We start from the raw sequence: 20,333 nt of genomic DNA, 5'->3' as shown, positions 1-20,333 counted from the left end.
GGAAAAATTGGCCATCATCACTGAGCTTCGAAAGTTTCAGAAAGGGCACAGCTATTAATAGACGTTATTGTACTTAATTAGCTTTTACATATCAATATACACATATATAAAGTTCACTAGAGTAATAAGGGATAAGGTAATAGTCTAGTTGAGGGTCGACTGCTAATACGCGACGCAAAAATTCGAGAGTGGTACCCAGAGACGCGTTTCGGCCTCAGGATCTCGAATCCGGTGGCGGAAAACCTCTATCTCTGATACTTCTCGATATATTTGCGAAACCCCCTCCAAAAATGTCCTATCTTTAAACCCCACTTAAACACTCACTGCGCACTGATCACTCACTTCACCACTTTTAATCATTTTATTAACATGTTTTCTCTTTTTGTTTATCAAAACATTCAACCAAAATGGTTTTATTTTTATTATTTTCTTTGTTTTATAGCACAATAAATTTATGTTCCACCAAAATATTTGCGATGAAAAACTGCCAACTTTGCCACTGGATTCTACTTTTAGTTCCATTTATTACACCCCGCTTACACTATGCGCTTTAAAAACAAGTTCCGCAAATATACCACGGAATCTTACCTCATGTCTACACTCGCCATCGTCATTCCTGTTTTTGTTATTTTTACGTAAAACTACTGAAGGATCACGAGAAATATTGAAAAGGCAACGCAAGATCGAAAAGTATGCTGAAAACATTTATTTTTAACATTCTCAAGAAAAAAATTTTATTTCAATAAATTATTGTCAACCACTATAAAATCACGTTAAATTATATAAGTTACATAAATTACACGTTTGTTTTATTTATTCCGAAAAATGGGTTTTATACCTATGATGGTATTTCATCATTACCTAGAGCTCAGCGCCTCTTACTCAACTGTCACATAAGGATAGATATACTTCACTTGGTATTTCATTACCAAATATATATGGGTACTCGTAGCATACTTGGCAGACTTAGTTGATTTGAGAACTGTCATGCTTGGCATTGTGGATAAAACAAGTATGATATACTATCCGTAAACTCCCTGACAGGGTGATCAAGATGGCTACCTTTTAGTGATTTTAACAGCAAGTTTAATATGGCGGCGCATATCTTCAGCGGGTGATAGAAAGAGATGCAGAATGAGACCATGATAGTAAATTAAAAATCAGTTGATCGGTTCCATTTGTAATTTTGACGTCTATGCAGAAGTTATGACACTTGTCTAATCCACAATGATGCTTGGCAGACTTAAGTTGATTTGACAACTATCAGATAAGTTCCGTTTAATGATTTTTGAATGTTATCAATCACATTTTTTGGTGGGTACAAACACAACAACAACCACATGGAAATCGCCAACTTCAACTGCAAATATCTCCGGACAGAGATAAAATTTTTCTTTTCCGTCTTCGGATTATTGTTCTCGAGATTAATACGTGTCTTTTGACACCTCTCTCGATATTTTTGGTAGCGTATTAGCAGTCGACCCCTCAACTAGACTATTACCTACCAAAAATATCGAGAGAGGTGTCAAAAGACGCGTATTAATCTGGAAAACAATAACCCGATGGCGGAAAAGAAAAATTTTACCTATGTCCGGAGGTATTTGCAGTTGAAGTTGGCGATTTTCATGTGGTTGTTGTTGTGTTTGTACCCACCAAAAAAATTTTGCATCACTGTGGCGGTACCCACGGTTATACCACACACCCGGACTTGGCATTGCGTGTCCCAGGGTTATTTTTTATAAGCGCGGCCGAAGGCCGCCAACGCAGAAAGGTGTTCTGCGCAAAAATACTATGGATCCCACCCCCGGTTTCGGAGGTACCCACGGGTCTTTTTTTGCTCTCTCGATATTTTTGGACGCGTATTAGTAGTCAACCCTCAACTAGACTATTACCCGGAGGTACCCGCGGGTCTTTTTCGGGTTTTCGTTAATATCTTTCGAACGAGTTAAAATTTTTATTTTCCGCCTTCGGATTATTAATACTGATGTCAAGACGCGTCGTTTGACACCTCTCTCAATATTTTTGGTAGCGTATTAGCTGTCGACCCCTCAACTAGACTTTTACCACATTTTTATAAATATAAAACTAATTTCTGTTTTTTTTCCAGCTCGACACATCGTTCATTGGAGCGTCGTAAATCATTGTTCATTTCATTACCAATTTACAGGGATTTTATATCATTTTTGTGAAGTTTTGGTAAGTTTGAAATTTCATTTTCTAATTTTATAAATATAAAACTAATTTCTGTTTTTTTCAGCTTGATACATCGTTCATTAGAGCGTCGTAAACAGTTTTTGATTTTTTTGCCAACTTACTGCATTTTATACCATTTTTGAGGAGTTTTGGTAAGTTTGAAACTTCATTTTCTACTTTTATAAATATAAAACTAATTTCTGTTTTTTCCACCTCGATACATCGTTCATTAGAGCGTCGTAAAACCGTTTTTGATTTTTTTTGCCAATTTACTGCATTTTATACCATTTTTGTGAAGTTTTGGTAAGTTTGAAATTTCATTTTCTACATTTATTATTATACAATAGTTAAGTTGAAAATTTTCATGTGGCCGCCAAAACAGAAAAGTTTCTGTGTAAATACTGTAGATCCTACCGGAAAATAAAAATTTTATCCCTACCCCTGTTCTAAATATTATCAAGTGTTTCGACGACTAACCACGTTAGCAAAGATATTGTCTACTCGTATAGGGTCTTTTAAATATCTTTTAAATACATCTTAATCTTAATCTTAATCTAATATATAAGCTTATTTAATATCTAATCTAATCCGTCGGGGTCATTTCGGGACTTTTTCTCGACTAATACGGGATCATTTGGGGACCATTTCGGCATCATTTCTGGATGGTTCTCGGGGTCCGTCCGGGATCCCGTCAAGGTCATGTCGGGACTATTAGGGGATCATTTGAGGACCTTTCCGGCATCATTTCTGGATAGTTTTCGGGATCCGTCCGAGATCGCGACGGGGTAATTTCGGGATCATTTGTGGTACCTAGCGGCATCATTTCTGGATGGTTTTCTGTATCCGTCCGGGATCCCGTCGGGGTCATTTAGGGACTTTTTCGGGATCATTTAGGGTCCCTTCCGCCATCATTTCTGGATGGTTTTCGTGATCCGTCTGGGATCCCGTTGGGGTCATCTCGGGACTTTTTCGGGATCATTTAAGCATGGTTTTCAGGATTCGTCCGGGATCCCGTAAGGGTAATTTGTGGACTTTTCCGAAACTATTTCGGGATCAGTTTGGGCCAAGATCATTCCTGGATGGATTTCGGGATCTGTCCGGGATCCCGTCGGGGTCAGTTAGGGATCCTTTTGAGATCCCGTCAGGTACATTCCGGGACTTCTTAGGAACTATTTCGGGATCATTTCTGTATGGTTTTCGGGATCCGTCCGGGATCCCGTCGGGGTCATTTCGGGACTTTTTCGGGGCTAATACGGGATCATTTGGGGACCCTTCCGGCATCACTTCTAGATGGATTTTGGGATCTGTACGGGGACCCATCAGGGTAATTTCGGAACTTTTTCTGGACTATTTCGGGATCATTTGGGGACCCCTAAGGGGTCATTCCATGACTTTCTGGATTATTTCGGGATCATTTGGGGACCCTTCCGGCATCAATTATTAATCGTTTGCCGGATCCGTCAGGGTCATTTCGGGACCATGTTGGGATCATTTGGGAACCCTTCCGAGGTCATTTCTGGATCCGTACAGGATGCCGCAGGAGTCATTTTGAGATTTTTTTTTTTACTTTTTCGGGATAGTTTGGAACCCTTCCGGGATCACATCTGGATCCGTGCGGGATCCCATCGGAGCCATTTTCGGACTATTTCGGGACCATTTAACGACCCTTCCGGAATCATTTCTCTATGGTTGTCGCGATCGTGATAATTTAGGAGCCCTTCCTGGATGGTTTTTGAGATTCGTCCGGGAGCCCGTCAGGGTAATTTCGGAACTTTTTCGGGATCACTTTGAAGGGTACAGGGATCATTTCTGTGTGGTTCTCTGGATAAGTCTAGAATCGTGTCGTTGTCATTTCGGGTTTTTTTTGGGACTATTACGGGTACTTTTGGAGACCCTTCCGGGGCGTTTCTGGATGGCTTTCGGTATCCGTCCGCGATAGCGTCCGGATCATTTCGTGGCTTTTTCTGGATAATTTCGGGATCATTTGGGGAACATATCAGGTTATCAGCACATTTAGTTCTCTTTTTTACTCAATTACAAAAATAAAATGCATTAGATAGAAAAAAATGTTTAAGTAGATAACTTGATAAGCAGGCTAACGTGAATAGCCCATATATCTCATTTTCTCCTTGCGGACGGGGCCGCGGGTAAAGGCTAGTATATTATAAATGGGAAATTTTGGATGTTTGTCCAGACGTTTGTCTTTGTGACTCATTTCGGGATTTTTTGGCGTCCCTTCCGGTATCATTTCTGGATGGTTTTCGGAATCCATCCGGGATCCCGTCGTTGTCATTTCGGGACTTTTTCGGTGATTTTTTGGGGTCCCTTTCGGCATCATTTCTGGATAATTTTCGGATCCGTCCGGGATCCCGTCGGTGCCATTTCGGAGCTATTTGGGGATCGTTTGGGGTATCTTCCGGCACCATTTCTGGATTAAGGACCTTTCGAAACCGGCAGTTCAGCACATATACCTTTTTAAATTATGAGCTTTTATGGCCATGGATTTGCTGCAAATTATTCGTAATTAAAATTCGATATATTTTATCTTTTAAATGAATCCTGTAACGAACTGTTATAACTATAATTACTCTTTTTGTAATATTATAACCAACTAAATACTCGAAAAAGCAACGCTATTTTCATCTAAAAAAATATCTTTGTTTTTAGCTAATTGTTATTTCACTTCTTTTTTCTATGAATAGTAATTCCTTCACCCCTGTCATATCAATTAATGCAACTTAAAACATGTACGGAAGCGTGCCTTACAAGTTATCAACTCATTTAGTACTTTTTTTTACTATATTACAAAAATAAAATATATTAGACAAAACAAATTGCTTGATAAGCAGGCTAACGTGAATAGCCCATATATTTTTTCAAAATTTTCTAATTAAAAAACTTGGAAATTTTACTTTCTAGATTTAAGGATCCTTTCCACAAATGTATTAAGTTGTTCTATTTAATAAACAAAATGTTTGTTTGTTTTTGATAAACTGTTTACAAAAAATTTCAAAATCAAAGTTCATCAACATTATGTAACATACACATACAAGGACATATAAATAAAATATTGAAAACAATAATTGATGTTTTTGCTTATTTTTTAAATTTAATTTTTCATCGAAATGTTGTCTAATGATATTTATTATAAATTTTTATTTCTTTATTCGAATAATAAATTAAATGAAATTAAAATACCTTCCATTACCATTCGATTACGTTATTCGAAAATAAAGATTTTTGGTAAATTTACTTTTTTTTTTAGAATAATGGACTGCCAATTGTGCCAATTTACGCGGTCATCGTTTATGGAATTAAATGACGAGGACTTGGACGATTTTTTGGTGGCGCATGGCGTATTGGCTGGGGCCATGGCATGCGGCCAGTGCTCCAACCCATGTAGACTGCTAGACGACATGTGGGTATGCACTCGGCAGAGGACCATGACCACAACCACCAACAAAAAAACGTAAGGTCGTTTGCTCTTTTAAACAGAGCCGAAAAGCCAACACCTTCTTTTCGGGAGCCAGGCTCAGCACAAGAACCATTTGCAAGCTTGTGGTGCTTTTTATAACGTCGCCCTACCCGAAGGTAAACGCAATAATGGAAGACCTTAGTATATCAAAGCAAAGCTGCAGTGACTGGGTAAGCTTCATTAGAGAGGTGTTGGTAGACTGGAGCATACACAACGGGGATAGTACGATAGGCGGTCCCGGAAAAACCGTGGAAATAGACGAGGCCAAAATGGGCCGCAGAAAGTACAATCGCGACCGAATGATAGAGGGCCAATGGGTGTTTGGTGGCATAGAGAGAGGGTCTCGCAAAATGTTTGTCTCGGCTGTCGCAGACAGGACCATGGAAATAATTCTCCAGGTTATTAAGGAAAAAATAGCGCCTGGAACTACTATAATAAGCGATTGCTGGAAAGCATATGATAGCCTGGAGAAGCATGGGTACACCCATTTTTCGGTGAATCACTCCCAAAATTTTGTTGACCCGGTGACTGGTGCCCACGCCCAAAATATCGAACGGAACTGGCGGGAATTCCGGTTCTCTATTCCCGATTATGGCCGAACAGATACAAATTTCGACGGTTACATAGCGGAATTTCAATTCAATAGAAAGAATACCAATATGGGGGACCGCATTCCCGAATTCCCGCCGCGGTCATGGTCCCTAAGCTGAGCAACGCAACCTTAGCATGGTGAGTAAAAAGTATATATGTAAAACAAGATGTCAAATTTATTATTCTTTCAGATATATGCAGACATTTATTGGTCCTTTCGAGAGGTCGCAAAAGGCCCTTATCAGGGCCACCAAAAAATTAACAAAGAGATTAAATTTAACTAATTGATATTACTTTCGTCCTTTCGGGACGTCATAAGAGGCCCTTAACAGGGCCATCAAAAAATAAAAAAAAGAGCAAAAATTTATTTTTAATAACTGATCTAAAATTTTATTTTTTCTTGAGCGAACACGGTCACGAGGACGTCCACTGAAATGTGAATTGTTCGAATAATGCGATTCACCAAAATGTGATTCGTTGTTGGCGTTACGATAAAGTGGAGAGCGGCCCTCTATCCATGTTGAAGAAGTACGTAAAATTTTGGATATTCTATCTAACGAAAGACAATACATTAATTTATAATGTAAGATAAATTGGTATTACTGAATGCATACTACCGAAATCCTGAACTCCCTCCATGATGTGGAGTACTCTCAGCTCACTGTGTAGATGGTGTTCTGTGGACATGAGAAGACAGCCCGTGCATAAGATTTGTTTATGATAATGAAAATAGTTATATTAATAAATAATAAAAGCACCACCAGCGCTACTTTGATTTTCAATCATAACGCTTATAGGATTTGGCATCTGATCGGGATCTAAACGGCGTGGGCTTGAGCATACTGTTGCGGCTGTTGATACATACCAGTACCAGGTGCAGGTGGTTGCTAAAGAAAATAATATAAAAAGAATAATCAGCAATATTTGAAATATATTAGTTGTATTAGCATACATTATAACCAAGACGTCCGGGTATTGGAGGTTGACCCGGAATGGGTGGCCGACTGGGCATTGGCGCCTGTCGAGGTTGTGTTGGTGGCATAATTTGACCCATGTAACCGCGCTGCCCAAGGCAGTCGGTTCTATGTACTTCCTAGCAGAAATGTAATATATTTGTAATTTTTCCATATTCAAACGTTTCTCGTTTTCGAGATTTTTTACAATTTTCTAGTTTTACTAAAAAAGAGATGGAACAAATTTATTTGGGTTTCAGAAATTAATAAATAAACAGAAAAGCAGTACAAGAGTTTTGTGCATTTCATATTGGAAACGTAGCAATAGCAATTATAAGCTATGGATTGTGAGCAGCTTTTTTCATTTCAAAATTTTTTTTTCACATTTTGTTTTGTATTGGCAGGTGCTGATTTGCTATTCAATGTTGAAAAAATAAACTACGGTTTTTGATGTAGCGTATTTGCCATGACGTAGCAAATGCATATCCATATAATTTTTTGTCGTTTTGTGTAAAAGTACTACACCAGTTTGCAAATACTATGATGCTAGACCATTTGCACAAAGTCCTGAACTCCCCTATAGTAAAATAGCATGGTAACAAACGAATGATATTTATAAAGTATTGGAAACATAATATGTACATACAAAAATTGCAAGTCTTTCTGTTTGCAACTGTAATAAATGTATTCCTATATAATTATTTAAGCTAAAATTGTATGTATTACGTTTTTACAAAATTTTTGTTTTTGTAATAAATACTTCCTTACGTACTAGCCACTTGCCGTTGATGAATATTTTAAGGATTTCGCGACATCCTTTCCCATATTTGGTGCGGGGACACCACTATTTCGGCGTCAAGTCATACTAGACTGTTTTATTGATATTTGATAGCAATATATATTTCCGACCATGTTATATGATTGTGGAACTCCGTGTATTAGCCTTTGTGTTCTAATTTTTTTAATGATTTCCAATTTGTCTTATATAACTGCGCTGACATTCGCTGGCAAGCTTGTGTACGATGTGTCCCCCAAATGCATTCTCTAAATTTGGGTTGGTTCTAAGTTTTCGCAGTGAATATGTTCGTGTTGTATATATTGTGATTAATCATCACTTTTGAGTGTACATATGTACCTGTTTTTTATATACATTATTTGCAGCTATGTTGTATACTATATAAATAAATAAATAAATCGTGTCAAGTTTCGGCATCAACGAAATTTCGTCGCGCATTTTCTTTCATCGACTCAACGCATTCGAGGCTACCATCAGTTATAAGCACGTGACGCACATCGCTGCATTGCACTAGTATCATTCCACAGAAACCGGTACCAGCGCCTAACTCTAATACACATTTTCCCTTTTACTATATCCGTATTATGTGCAAGATAATCAGCTAAGGCAATCGATGCTTGCCAACTAATTAGCCCCGTGGTGCTTTCTGCTACGAAGCTTTTGAATTCACGCAAGGTAAGTGACACGTCCAGCGCTGATTGTTGGAAATGTTTGTAAGCGTATTTTAGCAGTTGATTCAGCTATTTCGTTAGTTCTATTTGTAGCGTGTTTTTGTTCCTCTTTTTAAAATAATTCATGTTCGCGTTCTAACTTCCTATAATCAAATGTAAGAGTTTCTATTTGTGTTTCTAAGGCTCGTTTTTCCATGTTAATAACTTCACTCTTTTTAACTTCACCCGTCATTTCATTGATTTGCAATTTTAGGCGTTCATTTTCAGTATATAACTCCGTATTTTGTTGTTTCTCTCGATTTAAACTTTTAGTGGAATCGCCATGCTGTTGAAGAGATAAAATTTTAATAAAAAAATGTATATCATTCATTCTAAAAAAGTTCTGCCAAAGTAAAAAATTGTATTTAAAAAAATATTTAGCAAAGTTCTATGTTTAACGAAAATACAACAAAGTATAACTGCAACAAAAGATTTAGAATTTATTTGTCTTCTAATTAATTAATAAATTTCAGTAGCTACTTGTATGTATGTATGTATTTATTTGAAAATTTGTTCCTAGCACAACAATTTTGACAAACTATTTAACAGTGCTAGTCATGAATAGCATGAGCTATAAAAATTTAACATTTATAATAATTTTAAAAATATTTTTATTTGCCTTCAAATATTAAATTTATTAAATTTTGATGAGCTCGAGGCAGTTTAAAAAATTGAAACACAGTTTAAATTTTTATATTTAAATTTTATTTGGTCGATATTTCAATCTCATTCTGAGATCATCCTCAGGAAACAATTGAATTGACATTTATAATAATAATAAATTAGATTAATCAAATTAAATTAAATATAACGGATAATAGTGAAATATTTATGTATGTAAATGTAAATCTTAAAACTAAATAAAAGTAATTAATAAATATTAAAAGACAGCAGTAGTGATGATAACCTTTGGCTGGTTATAGATCGAATAGTATTTAACAAATAAAGGAAGAAGACACAGAGAAAGGAAAAGGACTTAGAAATGAACATTTTAACAACAACAATTTGTGATCCAGTTTAAGACTCGTTAAAAAATGATGTTAGCTCTTTTTTGAAGTGCAGAGCATTACTTAAATATAGATAGTCAGGTTCCTTCGTGTGTATCAATTTATGGAAGAAGGACAGTGTTTTGACTTTTAAAAGATTTTCGAAAGAAATGTTTAGCAACCTTTCAGCATGTTGTGATACGTGGTCAAGTCTTTCCAACCCATAAACATATCTAGCAATGTTGTTGTAAACAACATTTAGTTTGTTCTTGCACAGATAGTCACAGTTTGAGTAAATCACACAACCATGGATAGCGTAGGTATTAAGTACGCTTTAGCCAGAAGTAGTCTTATGTGCAAAGGCGTGAAATACTGTGTTAACCATAGTGTACAAAGCATTCCATACACTTTTCCAACAGTTATAAAAATATGGTCTTTCCATGTCAATGTTTTGTTAAAAATTACACCTAAGTTTTTCGCTGTGTCTACGTATTCTATAACGGAATTGTCGAACACTACATTCTCTAAATCATTAGTGGGAAAAGACCTTCTATGAATAACAATACATTTTGACTTATTCGGGTTTATACATAAGCCATTCATATTAGCCTACATATCTAAGCTACCTTCACCACCGGAAGGAGTCACAATCGTTTCCTACGCCGATGACTGCACAATAATGGCCACAGGCCCAGGCCCAAAGATCGATGCGCTATGCAATAAAATAAACGACTAACTCCCTGATCGCTCCAGTTTTTTCGCCTCGCGAAATCTGGCATTATCACCGACTAAATCTTCCGCGACCTTATTTAAAACATGGACGCCCCAAATGCCGGACCATTTTGAACATCCACGTCGATAGCACTACGCTACCGACTGTCCTACACCCCAAAATCTTGGGTGTGACGTTTGATCAGGGTCTAAATTTTGATGAGCACGCAGCCGCAATTGTTCCGAGAATTCAGAGCCGTAACAAAATCCTCAAATCTCTCGCTGGCAGTACTTGGGGAAAAGATAAAGAAACGCTCATGACTACATACAAAGCAATTAGCCAGCCGATTACGTGCTACGCGTCACCCATATGGTCGCCAAGCCTAAAAATTACCTACTGGAAGAAACTACAGGCCTGCCAAAATACTGCTCTCAGAATTGCCACGGGCTGTCTTCTTATGTCCCCAGAACACCATCTGCATAATGAGGCGAGAATACTCCCCATCAGGGAGAGAAATGAGATGCTGATCAAACAGTTCCTGTTGAATACCCAGAAACCTGGGCATCCCAACAGACATCTGATTGATGAACCAGCACCGCCTAGGGGCTTAAGGAGTCATCTCCGTAAGCATTTTGAGGAAATACGGCACCTGAGAACCCAGCCGCATGAAGTGAAAAAACACTAGCAGGTCCTTGGTGAACTCCACAAACAGGCGTCGGACCTTTATGCCAGGAATTGCCCGGTGAATCTAGTCATCAAAGGACAGTACCCAAAACTTGTGGAAGAGTATCGCATACTCCCCAGCGAAACGCGAGTCACTCTAGCACAACTTCGTTCTGGATACTGTAACAGGTTAAACTCTTACCTATCCAGAATCAACCCCGACATACAAAATGTATGCCCCGCTTGCAATGTGTCCCCACATGACACCAACCATCTCTTCAATTGTAATGTGGAACCAACGCCTCTAACACCCCTTTCCTTATGGTCCACCCCTGTTGAAACGGCAAGTTTCCTTGGACTCCCGTTAGAGGATATTGATGACAATTTGTGATCGGTCGCGGCTATTAGGTGGGGCGAGCATTGCTACAACAACAACAACAACATTAGCCCATGAAAGTATTTAATTCAAATCGTGGTTTAAGTTACTTATGCACAAGCTAGTTTGATCACGAGGACAACAACTGCACATCATCAGCGTAGATATGAACATTACAATACTTAAGGACATCGGGTAAGTCATTGATATACAGAACAAATAACAGAGGACCCAGGATAGAGCCTTGAGGGACGCCTCTTAAGACATGCAGGAAGTCAGACTTTTCACCATCAATACATACTGCTTGAGTCCTATCGCCAAGATATGATCTTATAAGGGCAACTGCATGACCAGAGAAGTTAAATAATTTTACCAGCTTCCTACAGAGCAGAGTGTGGTCTACAGAATCAAAAGCTTTAGAGTGGTCAAGAAGTGTTAAGAAGGCAATGTAACTTTCATCCACTCGCTCACGAATTTCTTCTGTCACTTCCTTTAGTTTATTTTTTATTTTTGTATAGTAAGATAAAATGGTATAGTAATATTTCAAAATCTGGAAAAAGCCGCCTCAACAGACTTCGTTGAAAAAGAAAATTTTCACGTAAACAATAACTTACCTGTAATCGTTGCGCCCGTGCTTCATTCATCATCATTCTTCAGAACTCATATCTGATTTTCGACTTTTACGTCGTCGGCAATCGTCCTCATCATTAGCTGCTCCATGTGTTGTATTATGTTTGTTTGTGTTACTGCTATGAGCACCACCGCTACCTTCCCTTTTGCCGTTACTAACGCTATGTTTTTGACAGTAGGAACGCAATTTAACACTAATTAATTGCACGCATCTAAAGACCATGTTGAAATGCGCTAACAACATGATAGGCGGTTTTACATGTATTCACGGAACATTGTATACAAGCACCGACTCGTGCTCGACACAAAATACAAAGGAGTGCCCAACGACTCGATGGAATGCTCGATATTTTTGTTATTGGTTCCATGCGATCAACACAACCGATGCTTACTTCGAGTATCCATAGAGCGCAGGAAACATGTGCCCAATGTTTGCCTGATTTGGTTCATTTCATGGCGCCAGCCATATTTGGGCAGAGCAAACAGTCTGGATTAATACCCATTCAACATGTCCGACAGAGCCATTGTCCTGGTATAAAAGAAAACAATATTTTGTTTAAATTTAGTGATTGTTCAATTAATATAAAATACTTTTGATAATTAGATTTTTTTTAAAGTTAACATTCGTAAGAGGCGAAAATCATTTATAGGTGGGATATGAAGTTAATTTACACATTTAACAACTATTACTAAAGGCTTTCATATCTTTGTTCTTTTGATTAGGTTCAAATATGTATTTAAAAGTAAAATAAAAACAAACCTGATGTAATCGCTGTAATACCCTAACATGCCTGATTTACACAAATATTGCAATTATCACAGAAAACCATTTCATTTGCTTCCTCTGAGTCTGGTGATCGACACACATCGCATATAACATTTTCATCATAATCAATGCCAAGGCTTTCCTCATTCTTCAGGATCACCTGTATTTGTTTCCAACATCGTATCTGTACATATATAAAAATATATTTCTTTCAGTACTATGTTATGTATAGATTTGTATATACACACATTAAACAGAAAAGTAGCAGCGTACCTTCAGTTCTTCGATGACGCGCTCAAATTGCGTTTCCGTTATGGAATAAGCACCATATAGCTTACGATCGGAATTGAGTAATTGCAGCCATGATTCATCGACCTGGTCATTGTCGTAGGCACATGTATTTTCCGCTTGCGTAACCACATTTGTTAGACAATGCAAATCGCTCGAGTAGGTATCGTCTTTGGTTATACGCAGGAAGCGATTTTTGGAGCTAATATTACAAAAAAGTATTAAGCATATTAAACTTGAGTGAATAACATGTAGAACTTACAGTTTAAAGTCATGCGAAGGCGGCATAATTGATTCTGATAGCACATAAACAGTTGGCTCTGGCAAATAGGCAGGATTGACAGGCACCTGCACGCCCTTCTCCCACTCTTGCTTCCATTGATCATTTACAATGAGATACTCGTAAAGAAGAAAGAGAAAACAAATTCAAATTTTAAACTTATATGTATCGCTAAACCATATTAAACTTAATTAAACCATATTAAACTTAATTAAATTAAACAACTTTGTAAAAGGATAACATTTATTCAGTTATAATCTTCCTTGTTAACAAGGCATCTTAGTTACGATATTTCTATTAGGATATCGCACCCCCGCTTCAGAAGTGACACAACTCAAAAAAATCAATTTCTGGCATTAAGGCATTTTTGAATGGTATAAGTTTAGTCCCATACGTTAGAAAACCGACACAACCTAAATGTTCAAAGCTTTCCGGCCCCAAGTGACTATTTTGAACTTTGGTATTTAGCTCTAGCAAAATGTCCTGAAACGACACATTTATTATTGTGTCATTTTTTAAATTTTTTAAGCCAATTAATTCGAGTTGGGTCATTTCTGATAAAATTATTTAGTGGATTATTTTGGATCACTTTCGAAAAATCCTTAAACCACAGCCAAAGGTAAGTTTCTTTTTCTGTTTCCCCTATTAATTAAAATATATATGATAATAGTCTGTTTACAATTTAACTTCGTGCTTATAACTGGCAAACATTTATATCGTTTAATCAATTGAGAAAAATACTATACTATTATTATACTTAATTTGTTTACTTTGTAGCAATGTCTTAAAGTCGCGCAAAAAAGGTGCTGGATATTTTGCCCAAGCAATGTCAGGAGATTGAGCAAAACAATAAACAAATTGTGAATGTTCTTTTAGCGGAGAAAATTACTAATGATGTAGATGTATCCACTTTACTAGATTTTCCGGAAATAAGTAAGTAAAGTTAATTATTTATTTTTTTATAGCTCAACCTAATTCAGTAAGTTTTGTAGATGCAGTGTCTTCATCCGAAACAAGTACTTTTCCTAGTTTTGCTGCACCTCTAAGTCTTCATCTTAAAGATAGCAAAAAAGAAGATATTCTATCACACCTACATGCTAATCACATTAACAAGTTTTATGCTGACTTTTATGAATATCTATAGTGTCTCTAATATATAAAATACTATTTATTAAATATCACAGCTAATAATCTAAAATAAGATACCAGTTTGTTCTTAGTATTATACATGTTTAAAACCTATGTATTTATTCAATGTATATTCAATGCACTAAAATGTATACCATACACTATGAGTTATGTACTTCTAGAACAATGGTCACCATTTAAAAAATAAAAAAAAAAATGTAAGGCGCGGTAACCTCCGAAGAGATCTAAGGCCGAGCTTCTCTTCCAATTTGCGTCGTGCTCCTCTTGATTTTCCCTACAAATTGGCCGGACGGGACCTACATGTTTTATGCCGACTCCGAACGGCATCTGCAAAGCAGATGAGTTTTCACTGAGAGCTTTTCATGGCAGAAATACACCCGGAGTGCTTGCCAAACACTGCCGAGGGGCGAACCCGCTTAGAAAAATTTTCTTCTAATTGAAAAATCTTATTTCTAAAATTTTGATGTTGCTTTGCCTGGGAGTTGAACCCAGGGCATACGGTGTGATAGGCGGAGCACGCTACCATCACACCACGGTGGTCACCATTTAGTTGAATAATTATTGGCGCCACTTCACACGTATTATTATTCTCTTTCGTCTTTAGTTGTCGCAAAAAGATACTTCGCAAACAAACGCTCATGCGCAGAATGTTTTCATGTTTTAATATTAACAATTTATTTTGTTTAAATATTTCCTTAGGCTCAAGCAATAAAGTAGTATTTATATGACACATTTACGAATTACTTTTTGTGTGTTAACAGACATGCGTGCATACGTCCTACCTCATTGCTTTTTCATCAAAAATTAAACCACCACCAATAAGATGATTTTAGTTCTACTCACACAGCCACAGTTTGAAATTTGGTTATCCCTGTTCTAGAAGTTACTTCAAATATAAATATGTTTCAAAAAATATTATATTGTTTTCATTTTACGGTGCGTTACAATATTTTTTGTGAATATAAAAATAAAGTTAAAGTGACACAACTAAAAATAATGTAAATTTTATAACCAAATCATAAACGACACAACTCATCAAAAAAATAGTTAAAACATTTTCTGCAAAAATTATTTCTAAAATTATGCTAAATATTCTACTAATAACTACGATAAACGCAAAGCAACTTGAATTTAAAAAGTCTGGTAACTTTGGAAACAAAACAAATTATGTATCAAATTGAATCGTCTCTAAGTCAATGTTGTTGTTGTTGTTGTAGTGATAAGGTTGCTTCCCGAAGGCTTTGGGGAGTGTTATCGATGTAATGGTCCTTTGCCGGATACAGACCCGGTACGCTCCGGTACCACAGCACCATTAAGGTGCTAGCCCGACCATCTCTGGAACGATTTATGTGGCCATATTAAACCTTCAGGTCATCCCCTCCCTCCCCACCCCCAAGTTCCATGAGGAGTTTGGGGTCGCCAGAGCCTCGTCTGTGAGTTAAACAGGATTCGCCGCGGATAGGGAGGTTGACAATTGGGTTTGGAGAAGCTATATATTGCGCTGGCAACCTGAAGGGTTGCGCTACACAGCCCCTTGAATCTGGTATTTTAGTCGCCTCTTACGACAGGCATACCTACCGCGGGAATATTCTGACCCCCTAACCCGCTGGGGTTCTCTAAATCAATATTGTTGTTTTTCTACCTATGTCACTTCTGAAGCGGGGGTGCGATATGTTGATATGTAATTTTTGTGCAAAGCATCGGATATACTCGGCCGAATGTCAAAGATATGTCGTTTGCTTATATCAATACGTTCTATTAGCAAAAACCCAGTTTTTTTAAGCCTAATTTCAAAAGCAACGAATACTTATAATGATTTTTTGCATGGGCCTGAGGAGACAATAAAAACATCAAACAAAAAGGTATGTTTACATGAATCCGAAATCGTAAAGTTTTCGTGGTGACACTGATAAAGTTTCATCTTCAAAAAGTCTTCCAACAATACCACCAACTCTGTATCAAAGTCCAGATTATTTAAACGACTTCGTGATTGTCATGACGAGCCATTTCCTGACTGGTTAGTGTGGAGTGCCAGTAGCAATGCTTTTTATTGCCTACCATGTCGTCTGTTAAGCACCAATACTTTAAGTCGACCTAAAATTTGTTGCCCTGGCGGATATTCTAAATTCTAGGTATGGAAGACGCTATACGATAAACTGACATCACACGAAAATACTCAACATCACATAAAATTAGATTATATTGATATTTACTATTATGTTTACATATTTTTTGATTTCACAATAAATTTTAAATATCACAAATTCATTTTCATTTCACAGACGTGTATGATATATATATATATATTAAGTAATAAAAAGTATACATATTATGTAATAAAATGTAATAAAAAAGTATTTTAGCCTCAAATAACATCTATGCATAGCATAACACAAGCAGGTCCTTGGCGAACTCCACAAACAGGTGTCGGCCCTTTATGTCAGGAATTGCCCGGTGAATCCAGTACTCAAAGAAAAGTACCCAAAACTTGTGTTCCTCGCATACTTCACAGGGAAACGCGTGTCACTCTTGCTCAACTTCGGTCTGGATACTGTAACAGGTTAAACTCTTACCTATTCAGAATCAACCCCGACATACAAAATGTATGCCCCGGTTGCAATGTGTCCCAACATGACACCAACCATCTCTTTAATTGTAATGTGGAACCAACGCCTCTAACACCCCTATTATGGTCCACCCCTGTTGAAACAGTAAGTTTCCTTGGACCCCCGTTAGAGGATATTGATGACAATTTGTGATAGGGTGAAATACTGCTACAACAACAACAAAAGTTGTTTGAAATTAACATTAGCACATTTCACACCGATTATAAAATCACAGACTGCTCAACACTAAATATATATGTGGTTCGCATACCCCCTGGGAACAGTTACCTTTTATTTATTTTGAATCACTGTAATTATAAGTAATTATATTAATTTTTCTGTACACGACCACTCAAGAACTATCCTCGAAACACTCTAAAGGAAGTCTAAGGAAAGTAGTAGTATGACCAAGATTGATAAAAAAAGTTGCTGCTTGAGGCGTCGATTGCACATCGCATACAAGAGTTACATCTCGTTATTTAGGCATTAACCTAAGTGCAGATCGAAGGTGAACAGGGTGATGCAAATCTGGGTTTAATAACATAGCGGACGTGCCTTAACCGTCTTGGAGACGTAGCCGCATCAAGCAGTTGTCTGCGTTTCAAAATATTGAGCATTTCCAGAGACAACCGTGGCATTCCTGAGTACGAAGTTTGAGTTTGAAAATCAGAAACTCATTCGACGGGGTCGAACGAACATTTGCGGCGGTATGCTCCTGCAACGCAGCTACAACAACAACGGTATGCTCCTAAGAATGATTTTATGTGTAGTGTTGTGGAATAATTAAACGATTTTTTTATCCTTGCAAATACAGGCGTAATAGCTCTTGATTGCATGATGTTTGATTTTTAAATTGATGTCATTACTCTATTGCTTTTAGAAGCTCTTTAATGTCTTCTAATGTCCTTTTAAAGTCTGAAGTGCGTTTTTATAATTTTGCCTGCTATGAAACTTCTGCCGTTGTTGTTGTATTAACGATAAAGGCGCTCCCTGAAGGTTTTGGGTCCTTTGTCGGATGTAGATCCCGTACGTTCCAGTAACAAAAACCATTAAGGTACTAGCCCGACCATCTCAGGATTGGAAATTACGATGCGCATCGTATGCGTAACTATATTGACTCCTTCTGATGGAGAGAATCAACGAAAGTGGAAGTAGGGTACCATCCGTTGCCTCCCCCGTTTAGTCCTGCTTGATTTGTATAATTTATTTGCAATCATCAGCCATATAGTCACTAGCGCTTGCTTGATACATATTTTAACTCAAATAGGTATGTACTTACTGGAACACTAAAAACAATACCAAATAACAAAGAAATATTTCCTGTTCGACATATCATTGTATTCCCCACCCAACCGAAGTATGAATTTGAGAAGCCATTCACCAGCTGAAACTGTTTACGTGTCATAGCAGATACTCCCCCAAAATTTATCGATAAGCTAACCTGAAAACGTATTTGCAAGTTTTAGACAAAAAAATGCAAGTTTTAAAATGTGAATTATGAATTACTTGAAGTTTAATGTGTCTATAGCAACCGAAATGTGCTGCGGTTGCCGCGGGCATGTATATAAATTTCGATTATCTAAAGGTAACAAGTCAACGTCATGGAAGATAAAGCAATCCCATGGAAATATTTTTAATGCTTCTAGGAAGCCAATATTCATCAGTTAAGCTCGATTGAAAGCTTTTCCATTTGTTTGCTCGATAAGAAATTTCTATAAGCGATATGCTGTTTCCTTAGGAATGGATGAATGTTTCGCAGGAAAACTGCCAAATGAGCGTAACTATTCCTAAACGGAACCACTATTGCAACGTGATGCTTCGGAACACAATCATTTGGCTCAAATGATCGTCCTGTCTTTAAAAACGGAGCCCATTCAGCTTCTACAATATCCAAGGACTCGTTCTAGAATATCAGGAATAATACGTTAAAGTTAATGTTGTTGTTATAACATCGGTGTGACAATCCTTGGCCGGAAATATCAGACCGATCCACTGTGATACTTAGACCTGACTGATATGTGTACTACATATATAACGTTTGCTCCTGAATAAAATAGTTAGCTTACTCTCATCGATCTTCGGTGCTTTACACTTCCTATTTATAGAAGCAGTCCTATTTATAGAAGCAGCATAATGTGTATTGTGTCTTTATAGGCCGCCAACTATTAGGCATTGAATCCATATTTGATTTTCCATTGTCATAGCCAGTACTATTATTATCGCCAATTGATAAACTAGACAATTGGGACTCGACATCTTGCGAAAATATTGTGTGATTAACAGACAACGATTCGTTTTGTTAATTAACACATCACTGCAAATGTTATCAAATTTAGAAAACCTATGCATATGACGAATGCTATAAGAATAAAGCATATACTAAATTAGGGGGCACATACGATAAAGCACACTCACCAAAATTGGTGGCGATTGATGTTGCATTGGCAGTGGCAGAGGCAGAGGCCTGCCGGACCATTTGTTGGCGTTTTTTCTACATTGCTCTCAGATTTTGTATTATTCTCCGTCTCAATGGTTGCGCTGTTGTTGTTATTGGGTTTGTTTGCACTCGAACGGTATAATCCTCTTCTGGTTCATCGGTCTCCATATTTATTGTATTCCCGTTGTTTGAAGAACTAGGACCTGATTTTATTTTAGATGACGAAGTGCTTGATATGGCTTTACGCGACGAACTCGGCCGAGGTTCATCATCGGCATCTAATATAGCTGCTGTTGATGTAGAAGAGCCCCGCTGCTTAGAATCTGGATCAGATCTAAAACACCTTCATTAGTGGCATCAGAAGACTGACAATCACAAAATCACCATAACAATCAACCAGCTGATTAGCAGGAATAGTTTTGGAAACTGGAAAAAAATAGTTAGTTTTTTTGGTTGGCGGGCTTTTTGGCGGTCTGGGGTTGCTGTTTCTTGCTTTCGGTCTGGAGCTGCTAAGCAGGTAACATCACAAAAAAAAGTGGTCTTCGAAATATTACCACCGAACTGGGGAATCTGGTCCCACCAGAAAAAAAAAAAGAAAAAAAAACACCTAACCGAAACCTTTAGACGTTTCACTGCTCCTCTACATTGTTGCAATCGAAATTGCACATAAACTTTCGGAAGCTGCCTCACCGTTCGACGCCAGCGGCTTGATCATACCACAC

The 20,333-nt window shown here is 37.4% G+C and overlaps 1 protein-coding gene across 1 annotated transcript; it reads right to left on the bottom strand.

Moving 5' to 3' along the window:
* Positions 1-7,548: 7,548 nt before the first annotated feature.
* Positions 7,549-19,616, bottom strand: LOC137234990 (PHD finger protein rhinoceros-like). The gene is made up of 7 exons (XM_067758259.1): positions 19,590-19,616; positions 18,454-18,615; positions 13,402-13,538; positions 13,125-13,341; positions 12,846-13,035; positions 12,070-12,614; positions 7,549-9,004 (listed from the first exon to the last, which is right to left on the bottom strand). The coding sequence occupies exons 1-5, from the start codon at positions 19,614-19,616 to the stop codon at positions 12,868-12,870; spliced, it is 711 nt and encodes a 236-aa protein (XP_067614360.1). The 3' UTR covers positions 7,549-9,004; positions 12,070-12,614; positions 12,846-12,867.
* Between the last annotated feature and the right edge of the window lie 717 nt (positions 19,617-20,333).

This window comes from Eurosta solidaginis, chromosome X (assembly GCF_040869045.1).
Source record: "Eurosta solidaginis isolate ZX-2024a chromosome X, ASM4086904v1, whole genome shotgun sequence".
Lineage (NCBI taxonomy): Eukaryota > Metazoa > Arthropoda > Insecta > Diptera > Tephritidae > Eurosta > Eurosta solidaginis.
Note: the sequence above shows the minus strand (reverse complement) of the source record. Positions and strands in the feature narration are given on the sequence as shown.